The 17,597-nt window shown below is 42.7% G+C and overlaps 1 protein-coding gene across 1 annotated transcript; it reads right to left on the bottom strand.

Annotated features, from left to right (window-relative positions):
• Window positions 1–2,380: 2,380 nt before the first annotated feature.
• Window positions 2,381–7,286, bottom strand: LOC144994726 (uncharacterized). Its single transcript, XM_078953564.1, has 2 exons — window positions 6,841–7,286; window positions 2,381–4,378 (listed from the first exon to the last, which is right to left on the bottom strand). Exons 1-2 carry the CDS (start codon window positions 7,197–7,199, stop codon window positions 2,650–2,652), a joined length of 2,088 nt encoding a protein of 695 aa, XP_078809690.1. The 5' UTR covers window positions 7,200–7,286; the 3' UTR covers window positions 2,381–2,649.
• Window positions 7,287–17,597: the final 10,311 nt, after the last annotated feature.

The following is a 17,597-nucleotide window of genomic DNA, read 5'->3' as shown; positions in this document are numbered from 1 at the left end:
TTGTTCAGTCTGCAGACAGAAGCCGTATCAAGGCAGTTGTGACCAAGGCTTTACATATTGACATATGATTTACTGTGGTAGGAAACAAAAATGACGTGATGTATGTTTTAGATGTGAATTCGCCTATTAATGGGATTCGACCTATTAATAAAAATGTATAAATAAAAATGAATACATAAATAATTAGAATTACAAGTTTCTCACAAGGAAACTTAAAACACTTAGTTCAAATGGTTAAGATAAAACAGATAAAAAATATTGCGGGGAAAATCTCTGCTGATGATGTCATTTTAATTCAGAGGAACAGGCTCTAATAATACCATATTTGTTTCTGCAAAGGCTTTAAGTACATACTTGCTTTTTTGAAGAATAAAATAAACATAAGGATAAAAAAAAGGCATCCTGAGATCTGTCATTTTTTCTGGTTGTGCTTTTTAGTGAATCAATCCTTTTTTTTTACTTTTCTGTGTTTTTATTTTTTTCCAAATCTGCTTTTATCTTTCTGCTTCTCAGAAATCAGTCTGAGACGTGAAAGCCTATTTTGCACGTGTGCCTCAGACCACATTAGATAGACCTTCCACCTTTGTGCTGCTCACCTTATATCAGAGCATGGCACATGCACACATTCAACCCTGGGAAAATTCATGAAAGAACAATCTTATTGTTCCACACTAAACAGAACAACTTCATCTGTGCTTCGATGACCTCATGGGGAACAGGGAATGACACTGAGACGGCGCCTGCTGATCCTCCACTGTGATTAATAAGCATACTGTGCATCCCAGGGTTGGGGGAGAGAGGAGAGGAAGCAGGAGGATGAGAGCAGGAAAGGACGCCAATAAAAAAAGTTGTGTTTAATTAGACCCGTGCAGAGAGCTGGCCATCCTAGAACCTGCTGGCAGCCCATGAAGTGGTGTAACACTTCATAATGAACATGCTGATGCTGATGAGACAAGAAAGAGATGTTTACACACATGAAATGAACAAAACCGCTGAAAGGACATGTAAAAAAAACAGTAGTAAGCACTGGACACTGGACTGGAGGATTTACTCATAATCAATGACAATATTTTTATGAATTACAATTTGATTTAAGATGTATATTTCTAGGAAACAGTCCAGACTGTGCCAAGTAGCCTTCAGGCAGTTAGGCTTTTGCAGATAGATGTGAGTTAAAGCTGAGGCGCAGAGATATCCATGTCTAAATCTAGATCTAGTCATTTGAGAAGAGCTCACAAGAGAAATGTTTTTCTAAATCGAACGTCTCCACCAGGTTTCACTTTTAAAACTATATGGGAACTTTGAATTGTCTTCATACATTTCTAGTAAATCATAACAGAATTTGCTCACGCAACAGAAAAAAGGAATTAAGATGGTAGAGAAGAGAAATTAGCTGCATCAACGTGGAGAAGACAGACAGTCTGGCTCATTAATGACAGATTTGCTATTTGCTGCTGCAGCAGATTGGAATCACAGTCCATCACCGGTGGAGCAAGAAGCTGCCCATTAAGACAGAAAACACAAGTATGTTGCTCTGTGCACACAAACCTCCTGTACAGACAAATGCAAATAAAAATCACACTAATACACAATTATACAAAAGCAGCTCCCAAGAAGTTGCCCTTTGGAAAGAAAAACACAAGATTAGCAGAAGAGCCGCAGCGAGTGGAGAGCTGTGGGAAGCGTAGGAGATTGGGTGGTGACAGAGGACAGTTACCTTGGCAACCAGGCCTCTGGTGATGACTGCTTAATCACTGGGCAGTCAGACACACATGGTGACTCCATTGAGACACATGCTCACTTTACTTCACTTTTTGCAGAATGACAACTTAATAGAAGTAACCAAATGTATGCATAACTTTCATCAACAAAGTTTTTTTTTTTCTTGTTTTCCTCCAACCTTCTGCAGTTCGGATGGGCAGAAAAGTGGCCAAATGCAAATCTAGGAGGCAAAGTTAATTTCATCTGAGGCTACATGGATTATTGCATGCGCATTTGTACAATTTTCAAAGCTGTCATTAAATGGACCCTCATTACTTCATGGGAGATTTGATAAATTATAATAAAATGAATACAAAACCCAGGACATATAATCAATTAAAACTGTTCCACTGAATCAGTCTGTTGTCAAATGTATATCATAGAATCTGTCAATCATTGGTTCTGTTTTATTGCACTTTGAATGCACAATACAAGCCTGAAAAACATATACACATTAAAGAACGTAACTGTGTTGTCTGTTTTAGTGGAAATGCACAACTGTTATTTATTTGGAGTTTCCAAATAAAATCTGAACCAATGAGGTTCTTTATTCAAATTTAGGCCAAAAAGCCTACAGATGGGCACCTTACAATGAAAGGCATAAATAAGATGATGTCATGATTCTTCAGGCTAAGCGAACCCAGATGCTGAAACCCAGAGTAAGACAGGTAAGTGGCAGATGAGTAATCGTTTATTGATTCTCCGTGTGAGGCTGAGGGTTAGTCCCGGCGAGGTCCGAATGTGAAGATGGCTTGTGTTGTGGCGTGGCTGGAGGTGTTAACGCGGTCAGCGTACGGCGAGGGGTCTTCCGGTTCACTGGAAGGGCTTAACTGATGACCCACACTGGTGTCACTCGTAATGTGGTTTCCTGAGGCAGGAGAATAGGAATTAGGTTGGGTACGTGAGCAAAACAAGATAGAGCATAGCAAGACCAGGCGAGTCACCGTAAGGGTTAACGATCTGGCGTCGGCTTGAGGCGTTGGAGCTCCTTAAGAGCAGAAGTGATGATGAGGAGAGTGACAGCAGCTGGTGGCAATCAGGAGAAGAGTGAAACAGTGCTGGAGGGGGAGGAGTCTGCCAGAGGCACCATGACAGTACCCCCCCCTCAACAACCGCCTCCAGGCGGGCCAGGGCGCCGATCCGGGTGGGCACGATAGAAATCCCTGATGAGGGAAGGGTCCAGGATAAGGGAGCGAGAGATCCAGGAACGTTCCTCCGGACCGTAACCCTCCCAATCCACCAGGAATTGGTGGCCACGACCCTGGCGTCGGACGTCCAGGATGCGGCTGACGGTGTAGGCAGGAGCATTGTCAATGAGCCGGGCGGGTGGAGGGGATGCGGAAGGGGGGCAAAGCGCGCTGTCCTGAACAGGTTTGACCTGGGAAATATGGAAGGACGGGTGGATCTTGAGAGCAGCGGGCAGCCGGAGGCGGACACAGGAGGGATTGATGACCTTCTCAATAGTGTAAGGACCGATGTAACGGGGAGCAAGCTTACGTGACGTGGCATGGATGGGTATGTTACGTGAGGACAACCAAACCCGTTGACCAGGCAGGTATGTGGCGGCCACCCTGTGGCGGTTAGCAGAACGGCAGTTGCTCTCCTTGGTGCGGAGGAGAGCAGCCCTGGTTTGGTGCCAGATGTCTTGGCACCGCCGAAGATGGTCCTGAACCGAGGGCACTGCCAAGTCCAGCTCCTGCGAGGGAAACAGTGGTGGTGGGTACCCGAGGGCGGCCTCAAACGGGGACAATCCTGTGGCAGAGGACGGGTGAGAGTTATGTGCGTATTCGGCCCATACCAGATATTTCGACCAGTCCATGGAATTCTGAGCGGCCAGACAGCGAAGGGAGGTTTCCAGCTCCTGATTAGCTCTCTCAGCCTCTCAGCCTGCCCATTTGATTGGGGATGGTATCCGGAGGTGAGGCTAACAGAGGCGCCCAGCGCCGAGCAGAACGCTTTCCATACTTGTGAAACGAACTGGGGACCCCGATCTGAGACGATATCAGTGGGGATGCCATGGTGTCGGAAAACTTGCTGGACCAGAATTTCAGCTGTCTCTGTGGCTGTGGGCAACTGAGGAAGTGGAATGAAGTGAACAAACTTGGAGAAACGGTCAATGACAGTGAAGATTACTGAGTTGCCTTGGGAGGGGGGAAGACCGGTAACAAAATCCACAGCTATGTGTGACCATGGTCGACTGGGAGTAGGCAATGGGTGCAGTAGTCCAGATGGTGGATTATTAGAGGATTTGGAGCGTGCACACGTGGGACAGGCGGCAACGTACTCCCTGACATCCTTACCCATAGAAGGCCAGAAAAAACGTCTGCGGAGGAGGTTGAGGGTTCTGGCGACACCCCAATGGCAGGCGATGCGGGACGAGTGAGCCCAGGTAATTGTGTCCGATCTGAGGGATTGAGGAACATAGAGCGTACCATTAGGAGGATTGGGGTGGTCCGGTTCCTCACCTTGGGCCTGAAGAACTTTGGTTTCAATGTCCCAAGTGAGACTTCCAATGATGTAGGATTGCGGGATGATGTTGGCGGGGGTGCTGTCCAGTTCATCCGAGGAGCAATATTTCCGGGAGAGGGCATCCGGCTTGACATTACGACTGCCTGGTCTGTAGGTGATAGAGAAATTGAAGCGATCAAAAAACAGGCACCAGCGGGCTTGGCGGGAGTTTAGTCTTTTTGCCGAGCGTAAGTACGAGAGGTTTTTGTGGTCCGTCCATACGATGAATGGTTGGACCGCTCCCTCCAGCCAATGACGCCACTCCTCTAAAGCCAGTTTAATTGCGAGAAGTTCCCGATTCCCAACATCATAGTTCCGCTCCGCGGGGGAGAGTTTCTTAGAGAAGAAGGCACAAGGTTTTAATTTGCCGGACTTCTCTTCTCGTTGCGATAGAACAGCTCCTACCCCAGAGTCAGAAGCGTCTACCTCGACGATGAATTGTCTGGTAGGATCGGGTTGGATAAGGATGGGGGCTGAAACGAAGAGTCCTTTAAGAGTGTCGAAAGCCTTTTGGGGTACTTGGTTCCACTGGAAAGGTCTGCTGGTGGATGTGAGTTGTGTGAGGGGCGCGGCGATAGCACTGTAGTTCCTGATGAATCGTCGGTAGAAGTTAGCAAACCCGAGAAACTGCTGCAACTTTTTACGAGATGTAGGGGGATCCCACTGGGAGACAGCTTCAATTTTGGCAGGATCAGGCCGGATACTGCCTGCCTCAAAAATGTAACCCAGGAAGGGGATGACGGAGGAGTGAAACTGACATTTCTCTGCCTTCACAAATAGGTAATTTTCAGACAACCTCTGGAGCACGAGCCGAACCTTATTCATGTGTTGAGTGGGATCTTTGGAGTAAATTAGAATATCATCGAGATATACAAAGACAAATCTATTTATGAAATCTCTGAGAACGTCGTTCACCAACCGCTGAAAAACTGCAGGAGCATTGGTCAGGCCGAAGGGCATGACCAAATACTCGTAATGCCCTAAGGGTGTGTTAAAGGCAGTTTTCCATTCATCTCCCTCCTTGACCCGAACGAGGTGGTAGGCATTACGGAGGTCAAGTTTGGAAAATATACGAGCTTCCTGTATGGAATCAAAGACTGAGCTAATAAGAGGGAGAGAATATTTGTCCTTAATAGTGATTTGGTTCAGCTCGCGGTAGTCAATACAAGGCCTGAGGGTCTTGTCCTTCTTCTCTACGAAGAAGAACCCTGCACCAACGGGAGATGACGATGGACGGATGTGTCCCGAGGAAAGTGCCTCATGGATGTACTTTTCCATAGCTGCTTTCTCAGGACCAGAAAGATTAAATAATCTCCCCTTGGGAAGAGTGGCTCCATCTAGCAAATTTATGGCGCAATCGTATGGTCTGTGGGGTGGTAGAGAACTGGCTTTGGATTTACTGAACACGGCTCTTAAGTCATGATAACAGTCAGGTACGTTAGAGAGATCAATCTCCTCTGGACTAGGAGGAGAGGGGGCTGAAATAGAAGGAACAGCAGACCGAAGACAGTTAGCTAGACAAAACTCACTCCAATTAGAGATGCGGTGATGAACCCAATCACACTGTGGATTATGACGTTGAAGCCACGAATAACCTAGCACGACGGGATTCTGAGGGGTGTGGGTGACGAAAAACTGGGTAAACTCCCTATGATTTCCAGAGGTGATAAGCAGTACAGGCTTAGTGTGGTGAGTAATTAAGGAGAGATGTTGTCCTCCTAAGCCGGCAGCTTTAATAGGGGTTTCGAGTCTTTCAGTGGGTAACGAGAGACGTGAAACCAAACTATGGTCGATTAGGCTGTGTTCAGCCCCAGAATCAATTAAAGCATGAAGGTCGGTGATCTTAGACGAATGGCAGAGCTTGACAGGAACAATAAGAAAGTCTTTATGTGTAATAATGGATACACCCCCCCGCGGCCTGTCTTCTAGCGGGGGGTTCTGGAGTTTAAACGAGCAGTGCACTGGTTTACTTGGTGTCCCTGCTGTCCGCAGTAGAAACAGGCCCCCTCATCTCGCCGTCTTTGTCGTTCTTCTGCAGACAGCTTAGAATGGCCGATTTGCATGGGCTCTTCAGAAGCACTATGAAGTGTGGCAGATGGGGGGGTTAGCGGAGAGTGGTGAGTCATACCTGGGCTTTTACGAGGTTGAGTGGGCCTTTCATGTTGTCTTTCTCGTAAACGGGTGTCAGAACGGAGAGCCGCGGTGACGAGCTCCTCGAAAGAGTGAGTTTCGGGCTGCGTACATAGGTGATCTTTGATGGATTCATTCAACGATTGGTAGAATACTCCCCGTAACGCTGGATCTGACCATCCTGCTTCTACAGCCAGGATCCTGAAATCGATAACATGGTCACTAACCGATCGATTTCGCTGCTTAAGGGCTAAAAGCCTGCGGGGGGCCTCCTCTTGTTTTTTAGGTTGATCGAATACCAGTTGGAACTCCCTGATGAAATGGTCGAAAGATAGGTGGGTGATAGGATTTACAGCCAGAAATGCTTGAGCCCATTGTAGAGCTTTATTGCGTAGGGAGTTTATAATTAATGTAATTTTACTATGATCTGACTGATAGTACCTCGGGGCTTGCTGGAACAGTAGGTGGCACTGTAGGAGGAAACCGCCGCATGCTTCGACATTACCCAGGAACGGCTCAGGTTGTAGGCGGAAGTTTTCCGGGGTCATAGCGGAAGCGGAGGTGGAAGCGTTGCTGGCAGCCGGGAGCGTAGCTGTGGGTGAAGGTGTAGACATTTGACCAGTTAGATCCGTTAAAGTTTGTGTCAAACCGTCTAGACGTCGAAACAGCTCTTGTTGGGCGGATGCAATTTGGGACAACGCGTCGGCTTGACGACCCAGAGCGATGCCTTGCAGATTCACGGCGACACGGAGTCCTTCTGGGTCAGCTGGGTCCGGAGTCTGGCCAGATCGTTCTGTCATGATTCTTCAGGCTAAGCGAACCCAGATGCTGAAACCCAGAGTAAGACAGGTAAGTGGCAGATGAGTAATCGTTTATTGATTCTCCGTGTGAGGCTGAGGGTTAGTCCCGGCGAGGTCCGAATGTGAAGATGGCTTGTGTTGTGGCGTGGCTGGAGGTGTTAACGCGGTCAGCGTACGGCGAGGAGTCTTCCGGTTCACTGGAACGGCTTAACTGATGACCCACACTGGTGTCACTCGTAACGTGGTTTCCTGAGGCAGGAGAATAGGAATTAGGTTGGGTACGTGAGCAAAACAAGATAGCGCATAGCAAGACCAGGCGAGTCACCGTAAGGGTTAACGATCTGGCGTCGGCTTGAGGCGTTGGAGCTCCTTAAGAGCAGAAGTGATGATGAGGAGAGTGACAGCAGCTGGTGGCAATCAGGAGAAGAGTGAAACAGTGCTGGAGGGGGAGGAGTCTGCCAGAGGCACCATGACAGATGATTTAGATTATACTGTGGAATTATTCAAATTTTGAATGTTTATTCGTCTTGTTTGATATCAATGAGCCCTGTTCTGAGGTAGAATTTGATGTGATTTGGGGTTAGGGGATCAGCGGACAGACTCAAAAAGTAAGGCCAAACATGTTTTTCAATGTTTGTTTTTTAAAAATAACATGGGAGTAAGTGGGAAAAAATGTAAATAAAATGATTTATTTTATTTTTATGATCATTTTCACAGACAATATTTGATAACACTGATTAAAGCACCAGAATTTGAAGTTGGAAAATACCAGAAATAGTCAATGAGGGTCAAATGTGTGCTGAACACATCTGTATACTTTAATTCGTTTACAGTACATATGAATAATTTATACACAAGAAGAGTGTTCTATCCATCTATAAAATAAATATTTTCTGTTGCACAAATATTTTTTGTGTGTATTTTATAAGCTGTTAGCTGCTGTTGGATGAAAGGTGAAATATTTAGTTCTTTCATTGTAAATCTGACTCCAGAGGAGTCAGTGCCTCACCAGCCATCAACCTCACCGCACGTCACTGGGTTACAGGGAGCAGAGGTGAAGAAGGTGGACTTGAAGTACTTTGCATTCAACAGTCCAAGGTAACAGAAAGTGTAAGACAGAGGCAAACAGGTGTGTACACGCAGGTTGAAACAGGTAGACAAAGGTTTCAGAAGTGTGACAAAAGAGTTTCAGCAAGAATGAAACAAAAGGTGTAGAAGAGTGTGGTGAGATCAGCCAAGAGACAGTAACTTTGAGAAAGAGACAGGAGGCAGAACTGGAGGAAGCAAACATCAAGATGTTTAGGATCTCTTTGGGAGTGAAAAGGATGGATAAGATCCAAACTTAATACAACAGAGGAACAGCTCATGTTAGATAATTTGGAGACAAAGGCTGGGAAACAGATTGAGGTGATTTGGACACATTTAGAGGAGGGACAGTGAATTTATTGGTAAAAGGTGATGTCAGGGTTACCAGGCAAGAGGTCTGGAAAAAGATTTAAGAAGAGGTTCATGGATGTAGAAAGGGAGGGCAAAAGAGTGATTGGTGTGAGTGAGGAGAATGCAGAAGATACGATTAGGTCAAATAATTTGCAGTGGCGAGCCCTAAAGGGAGCAGCCAAAAGGCAAAAAAGCAGATCAGAACCAGATAACTACATTACAAAACTGTAGACCATCATGTTAACCTACTAAAAGCACAACCCTTCAGTGTGCCTTGCAGCAAAAATTTGATTTCTTCTGACATGTAAAAACACTTAATTGTCATTCGTAAAAAGTAAGAATGTGACTCTTCATCTGGGAATTTAAAAAAAGTTAAAACATGTTTGTTTTAATTTCTCTCCTAATTTGTTTCACACTTTAACCATATTATAAATGCAGTGGTCCCTCACTATTCATGGTTCACCTTTTACAGCCTGATTGTTTTGCAGATTTTTTTAGTGCAATTTTGCAAACTTTTCTTTTAATAACACACTCTTTTCTGTGCCCTGATTAGCGGTTGACCTTGTCATTCAATACCCTCCATGCCATGCCTCCAGTACAGAATGCACTGAGCTTGTCAAATCAACATACATCTCCAACACATCTTTGTTTTCATTCTTTAATATTGGACCTTTTTATCTATGAAGGTTTAAACTTTGAGAGTTTAAACAAGAAATAAAAATTTGAAAATGTTAATGTCTGTTTGAGAAAAGTTTATACTGTGTTCGTGTTACGGGGAGAGGATGAGGGAGTACCCAGGCGCAGAGAGGAGAGGAGGCAGGAGGTTGCAGGGAAACAGGAGCTTTAATAACTAAACTAAGGAAACCAAAAACCACTGCAAAAGCAGGCAAACCACAACTCGAAACTCGAAACACTTAACACGCAAAACTGGGGAAGAGGAGAATATGGACCAGCACAGGAGGAAGGGAAAGACAAGACTTAAATACATACAAGGGAACAAGACACAGGTGGAAACACTCAGGACTGATGGGGAAAGGTAAAACTTGAGACAACAACAAAACAGGAAATGCTACAAAATAAAACAGGAAGTAACTCAAACAGGCCCGAACATAAAACAACTAGAAGATAAAGGCAAAGAACCTAAAACCGTGACAGTTCGAGGCGTTTTACAGCCTTAAATCATTAATAATTCTACTTTGCAGATTTCACCTTTGCGGTTAATTTGTTTTATTTTTATTTTATATACGAGGAACCACTGTTTACAAAAGAATTGATATGGTTGTGTTTACCAAAAGATTTTAGGTTGAAATGTCCTTTTCTAATTGTGTCTTCCATTTCCCCCATTGAACAGTGCTGAAATTCCATGTTTTTACTTTTTTTCCTAACTCTTCCCATATACATAGCTTATTTGTTATCCACAATAGATAGAAAGATAGATAAATAAATAAGTAAGTAAGTAAATAAATAAATAAATAAATAAATAAATAAATAAATAAATAAATAAATAAATAAATAAATAAACTTTCTTAATAAACAGAAACAAGCATATTTTTTTTTCAGGAGGAGCAGAACTAAAGGCAAAATTCTCAGGATGTAAAAAAAAAAAGTAGCTTTCAAAATGAAACAAATAAAATGACAAGATTGCAACATAATTTTAATTAAAAAAGAAGACAACAGAGAAACATAGTTTGCAACAGAAAATTGTTTTTGGCAATAGAGCACAGTTTCCTGAAAATCATCGAGTCAACAAATGACATCCCAATAAAAGCATAGAGTCATGGTGAAACTGGTGTATCAGTACGGATGTATAAGATAACTTCTACAAGGTAAAAACTCCCTATTGTCACACCTTCATTGTGATTACAATTATTAAGTCATAAACCTACCATAGTGAGGAAAGAAAAAAAAAACATTTCTACAGGGAGAAAAATTAAAAACAACTGTTCCTCTGGAGAGTTTGATTAACTCAAAATACTGTGCAAACTGGACCCTAGAGGTCTTATTATAATTGCTGTGGATGGGTTTTAAGCATGGTGAGCCTGCAGCCATGGTGACCAACTCCCCTGAAACAGGGGGATTATGGGTCAAGATTCCCAATGACAGATCACTTTAATTTCTAGCTGGTGTATGCATATATGTAGAAATAGTAAACAAGGGCCAAGAAGGCCAAGTAGCGAATTCCATTTTTGTTTATAAAACACGTATTCGATGCTACTAAACAAAGTTTTACTTCATTTATTTTTATTTTTCCGATGCTTGTTGCTCTATTACTCCCTCATATTGTCCACTTTAGAATTGGTTTATACATAGATCTAATCAACAGCTGAATGTGTACACTAAATTAAAAAGGAACTGTATTTGCTACAATTTATTTAACTGAGATTACGTGGCGTGAGCAGGCAGAACGCTGAGTTAAATGCCTTTCACCTTAATGAGGTTTTTTGTTATTTGAACGGGAAATAAAATGTATAGCAGAACTCATGATAGTAAATAAAACATGTCATGGCTCAGACGTCGCCTGACCAAACAAGATCTGCGTGTGGTGCTGGGGAACCAGTTCACCCTGATGTAAAATGGGCTACTGGAACAAGATGGAAATTGACTAGATGTGAGAAAAAGGTTATGTTGAAATGCTACTACACAAGTAATCCTACTCAGAGAGGTTACATGCAGAAAATATGAGGTGAATGGATGTTTTGTAACTCACAATCAAGGGTAACTGCCACGCAAGTAGTAGCTCAATGTTCCGATATCCACAAAGGGCAACTCCAATCACAACGTGAGACTGAAGCCTAAAAGATCCAGCCAGATGCCCACATGAAGCACTGGAAACTGCCAAACAAAGACTCCTGGCCTTGAGCTGCCGCCTAAAGAGGTACACAAGAGACAATGAAACCAGACGGATAAACAAGCTGTTCACAATTTAACCTGCAAAAGAGTACGCTCAGTGGCAGGGTCAAAAAGCAGAACAGACCCACCAAGGCTAGAAACTAAACAGTAATGAAAAAAGTATATGGGAGAAAGAGACGGCACATAACAGCAATGCCCAGTGGCTGGTCTCTCTGAGAAAAGAGCATAGCAGCCTCCCTGAACAGAATGCAGTAACCATCACAGTGGCAGAAATCCAAGAAAGAATCTCAGATATGAAGAACTGGACAGCGATGGCCCCTGTCCTGATAAATGCCTACAGGCTAAAGAAACTTACTGCACTTCAAGAGCGCCAGGGAGCACAAATGAACCAGCTCCTAAGAGATGGGACTCAACCCAAATGGCTAACGGAAGGGCAAACAATTCGGATGCAGAAGGATCCCTCAAAGGGTGCAGTACCATCCAACTACCAGCCAATAACCTGTCTCTCCACAACATGGAAGCTCATGTCAGGCATCAAGATAAACACGCACATGGATTAATAAATGAGCAACGCACAGTAGCAGGGGTGGGATTATATACAGTAGCAACAGGTGTTTGTGAGTTAAACCTGTTTCATTCCATCATATTATAAAAGAGGTGAACCTACAAAGAAAAAAAAAAGTCATGTTTTTTCAAGATTGTAGTGGTTCATGAAGAATAGAGGAAAACCGTTGTGGTGGATGTGGCAGTAGCAGGCGATGGTAACATCAAGAAGAAGAAACAAGAAAAAACTGGAGAATACCAGGAATTTGGAGAAAAACTGAAGAAAGCATTGAAGGTAAAGGTGACAGTGGTGCCTGTGGTAATTGGAGCACTCGGGGCACTAACCCCCAAGCTGGAGGTGTGGTTACAACAGATACCTGGAAAGACCTCAGACCTCTCAGTCCAGAAAAGTGTAGTGCTAGGAACAGCTAAGATACCCTCAAGGTCCCAGGCCTCTGGTAGAGGACCTGAACTTGGAGGAGAAACCGCCTGTGAAGGGTGAGAGGGTTTGTTTGTTTGTAAATCTGACTGAAATAGTCTGTGCGTCATCAACCACAACCCTCACCCCACACCACTGCACTTGATCGTCATCAGATTATAATTTGATGATAATCTGATCATTATCCAAGAACAGCTACAGCTGTTTTCATTCATTTTGGATCTGTTTTATTGTTATTTTTGGTTATCACTTTTATTGCAAAACCATTGAATTAAGTTGGGTGATTTATCGCTCACAGATTTGAAATGATAATCTGAATGAATAGAAAGCCTGCAATTAAAACTATAAATGTTTCAGTCATTTTTTAAACAAATAACAAATTTATGCTTGGATGTCTTAAAAAAACACGACATTTTTACTTTCTTTGTAGGTTCACCTCTGTTAACACATCATGGACTGAAACAGGTTTAAATCACAGACACCTGTTGCCATCTCTACATTTGATAGTGAAATCTGGTTAGTCTAGCCCAGGGGTCGGCAACCCATGGCTCCGGAGCCACATGTGGCTCTTTCATCCATCTGTTGTGGCTCCCTGTGACTTTGGAAAATAATGAGTATTTTATAATAATTAAATTTTATTAGTGTGTTCATTTTTCATGGCATTTCAAAGGCGCTGATGGCTCCGTACGAAGCACGAGCCACGTAAAAAAACAGCTTCGTAATGAGCTCGTATTTATCGGGCGAGACCTGCAGAGCTGATAGCAGGAGGAGACACGCGGGGCGGCTTCAATAAACACTCCAATCTTCTGCCGGGAACTTGACGTGCTGTGGGGCAGAGACCAACTCGCTGATTACAGACTGAGAGTTCGCACCAGCGTTGCCAGATAGAGATACAGTTTTCCAGCCGAAAAGTCATCTGAAAACCGCCAGACCCAGCCAAAAACCGCCCAACACATCTTTTGTTGATGTTTTTTTTCCGTACTGGACTGATAAAATAAACGATTTTTCTAAATAAAAGATAGTTCTGACTAATAATAAAATGTGTACAATATTGAATATTTCTTCAGCGGGCCGCCTTCTTCCATTCATTTGCTTAACCCGCTCTATCCCCGCTATAACCTGCGTCCGGCTCTTTCATCCTTGTGCTGCGCTGGAGCGCCCTGACTACTATCGTATTTTGCGCTCTCTGTGTAGGACACACTGAGGAGCGCGGGGGAAACAAATCTCAGCTGCAGAGGATATGAACAGGTGAACGGGTAGAGAGGAAAAGCAGGTAAAGAGGCGGAGGAGGGGCTTTGGCTTCAAACTCTGTCAGAGAGATGAAAACACGGGCGTCAGATTGAGACGCAGCTTTCCCTGCGGGAGTTGAAGCAGAGACTTTCCCTGGGATGATTTTATGAACTCAAACATGGAAACATGATTACCAAGTAGAACTCTTCAAAACAATAAACCTGATCTCTCCACATTCTCAGTGTCTACCATGCATTGACAAACACATCGCTCCATGCAGCGATCAGACCAGAACCAGTAGCTCCTCCCACACGCGGTATCATCCTTTAAAGAACATAATGTGCATTTGCAGCGACGTATGCTTCAGACCATGTCCGATTGGCCAATCTACATGTCAATCAAGTCCCGTACTTCTCAGTGAGGACTTTGGTGGATTTTAAAGAAGTACTTTTTTTTTTTTAATCTTTTCTGGCCCGCGACACACTCATTGAAGATCGACGTAATGAGCACCTTTGAATAATATATACATGCATAATATAAATAATGATGTCAAAACGGGTTGTGGCTCCGGGTGCTTTCTTTTTTATTAGGGGCGGTCCCAAATGGCTCTTTGGGCCCCTGGTCTAGCCTAACCAAGTGAGGCTAATGAACTAGGGTTGCCCAGCTGTCAACTATTTCTCAAATATGTCAGTAAGGGCAGTACAAGCTAACAATCCAAATATTGTCATCTCTAAAACATTTTGAGCTGTGGTTCTGTAAGATGTTATTGAAGGTGGAGCCTCTTAAGCGTCAGATGCCTTGACCTTGGGACAGCATGAAGCACAACTGAGGTCATCTGTTCACGAAAAATGATTCATGGGCTGCATGAAACATACACACACAAACATACATGCTTGCCCGCTAACACAAACACACACTACTACATGCATGCATGCTAACACAAACACAAAACTGTAAATGAATGTTCAACATCAACCCCCAACACTTAATCCAGTAAAAAAAAAAAAAACTGTTAGAAAAAAGAACAAATACCTTCTAAACCCAATCAAACAAACATGATAAGACAAGTTAATAAGAGAGCTTTGGAGCTTCTGCCAAGTGTTTGTTTTATATTTGCACAAAGCCTCGCACTCTGTTTTCAAGTCGACTTAGGAAGGGCTATTTCCAAGCTGTTTCCTTTTCTTTGTGTGTGTGTGTGTGCGTGCGTGCGATCAAGTAATGATTTACACAAAGAAAAGAAAATAGCTTTAGAAGTTTTTATAAAAATGTGAACTAAAAGACATTACTCTGTATAATATGTGACAAAAAGTCAACCAGTTTCTAAAATTTTGTTACAAGCTGATTCAATTAATCACTTTTTCTTTTTAAATGCTTTAGTTCAGTTAATTAACAAAAAATACATATATGAATACTAGTTAAACCAATAAACATAGATGAGACACATTAGATTTAAAGCAACAACAATAGAAAATAGAGATAAAAAGGAAGGAAATGCTGTGGCTAAAATTTGAGGAGGGACTGTATGGATTAAAAAATGGACAGGGTAAAAACATACAGTTGATAAACCATAAAGCCATAAAATCTGCAGTTCATATTAAAGGAAATAGATTTACAGTATGTACAGAAAACCTTAAGCTACAGAAAAATATTTTTGGGGAATTTTATGGTTATCTAAATCATAATAGACAATTCACTAAATGAGTGAGGAGAAGCAGCATGGGCTTTCAGAAAAGTATATCATAAAAAATGATAACATTTTGGAACCTTATTGGGGTTATTTACAGTTTCAGAGAAAGGCTTAAGTATGTCTAAAGAAATGGTGAGAAGCATGACTATTTGAAAAATACAAGAGGCACACATAGTTTTTTTTTCAGCACTGTGCCGTCTGTTTAGCAGCCTGTGTTCATAGCACATGTTTTTGCCAACAAGCAATTACTAAGGGAGAAGGCAGCATTAGTGCATTTCAACACTGCCCTCTACAGCCCAGAGTGGGACCTTCAATCATAAAAACCAGGAACAGGAAATTAAAATCATTGATATTAATCTTGGGAAAGACACATTGAAAAATATTGTTTCTATTCATCTATTTGTCTTTTTGCAGAGTTACATAGCAATCTTACTATGTTGCTTTTATGACCAAGCGATTGGTGGTTAACCTCAACATATGAGAAAAAAGCAATTTGCTTAGATAAGGCTGAAAACCCAGCAGTAGGGAAAGAGGAGGTCATTTTTCATTGTTCCTTAGCCGCTTTGCTTCAGTTCACTCGCTCTATCAGATATTTAAGAGCCACTGAGGACAACACAATATGATGCCACTGACCCTGCAAAGAACAGTGGAAACATGTGCCGACGACAGCTGGGACCTTGGAAGCTGCATAAGTGTGTTTGAAACATTACTACGCAAAGAAAACCTGCTCCCAAAGCTGCTGTTGTGCATAAATCTAGCCCAAAACCCACTCTTTAAGTACACCAGTGAATCTGCATGAGATGTGATGTATAATATATAAAGCAGTGTTTTTCAACCTTTTCTGAGCCACGGCACACTGTAACCTTAAAAAAAATCCAGCGGCACACCAGCATCTAAAAATTTAAAAAGAAAAAAGGAGAAACTCATAGTCTGTATTGATCTACAGCCCCTCCACAATCTCACATGAATTTTTGAGATAATTGTTGCAGAAAAGCTGTAAACTGCAGCTGTTTTTTTCTAAAAGATGCAATAAAAGTTAAGTTAGAAGATTTAAAAACAGTTTGAAGTGTGTTCGTTGGTTTCAAGACGTTTAACAACAGATCTCCTTGTGCGCTGTCACTCTCACAACCCAATGCATCATGGGAGATGTAGTACATAAAACTGCCGGAGATCGGTTTTCAGAGCTTCCTTGTTTTGTTCACTTGTTCCATGGTCTGATACCGGATTCTGTGGAAAGCTACACCGCTAAAGACAAGCTTTAGCTGGTATTTTTGTTAGAACTGAGCGACTTTACGAGCTAAATCGGGACAAGGAAGTGAAGACTTTAACCTCTTCTGATTGGTCAGACTGATGACATGTGATTAAGCCCCCCAAGAATGATTGGTGGAGACAGTTAAAGGGGCGGGACTTTTCCAAAATACAGCCGAAGGTGCAGCTGAATCGCGGTACCGTCATTCTTATCAAAATGTCTTTAATAAAATAAAATCAACGCAAAGGAAAAGTATTTTATGATCTTTTATATTCCTAACTCCTCAGTGTTTTATCAGGGCCTGTTTGGATGAACAGAGAGCTGAAATCCTGGAGATGGGAAATGTTTTTAGATCAGTTAATGAGGGCAATTTCCCACGGCACACTTGACCATCTCCCACGGCACACTAGTGTGCCGCGGCACACTGGTTGAAAAACACTGATATAAAGGACTCCTTTCTTCATTTCCTTAGCTTCACTTCAGAATCAAAGCATCATAATGTTATTAATTGCAACCCTGTTAGCTCAGAGTTCAGCGGTCAGCAGATAATATGTCTGACTGAATTTTGTGGGAAGTTTGGGGAAGTTGAAAGTGTCTGCAGCAGAGGGGACAAGATGTGACTGGACTTGCTTTATAGCTGAAATGTAATGCAGGGATGCAGAAGTGAGAACCAAAGATTTGCTGATACTTTCATTCCCACAGGGTTGAGGTGACCTTCCGCTGTGGGAAAACGTTCATGTTTAGGAGATGATAAAGACACGTTAAAAGTGTTGAAATATTTTGTTGAAAAATTTTTACATTTGGAATCAGGTTTTCCTTCTCTAGCCCTTGTGCTATCCTATGCACTTTAACATTGGGAGTTGGGTCACCTAGACCCACTAAACAGTGCGCTGAACCTTTTTTCTTCACTGATTTGTGAACCTCACTGGTGTCCATGGATGAAATTGTTCCACGTTTATCATG

This window comes from Oryzias latipes, chromosome 10 (genome assembly GCF_053564925.1).
Source record: "Oryzias latipes strain Hd-rR chromosome 10, Olatipes_Hd-rR_3.1".
NCBI classification, from domain to species: Eukaryota; Metazoa; Chordata; class Actinopteri; order Beloniformes; family Adrianichthyidae; genus Oryzias; species Oryzias latipes.
The sequence above is the reverse complement of the archived record's forward strand: the minus strand, read 5'-3'. Positions and strand labels throughout refer to the sequence as shown.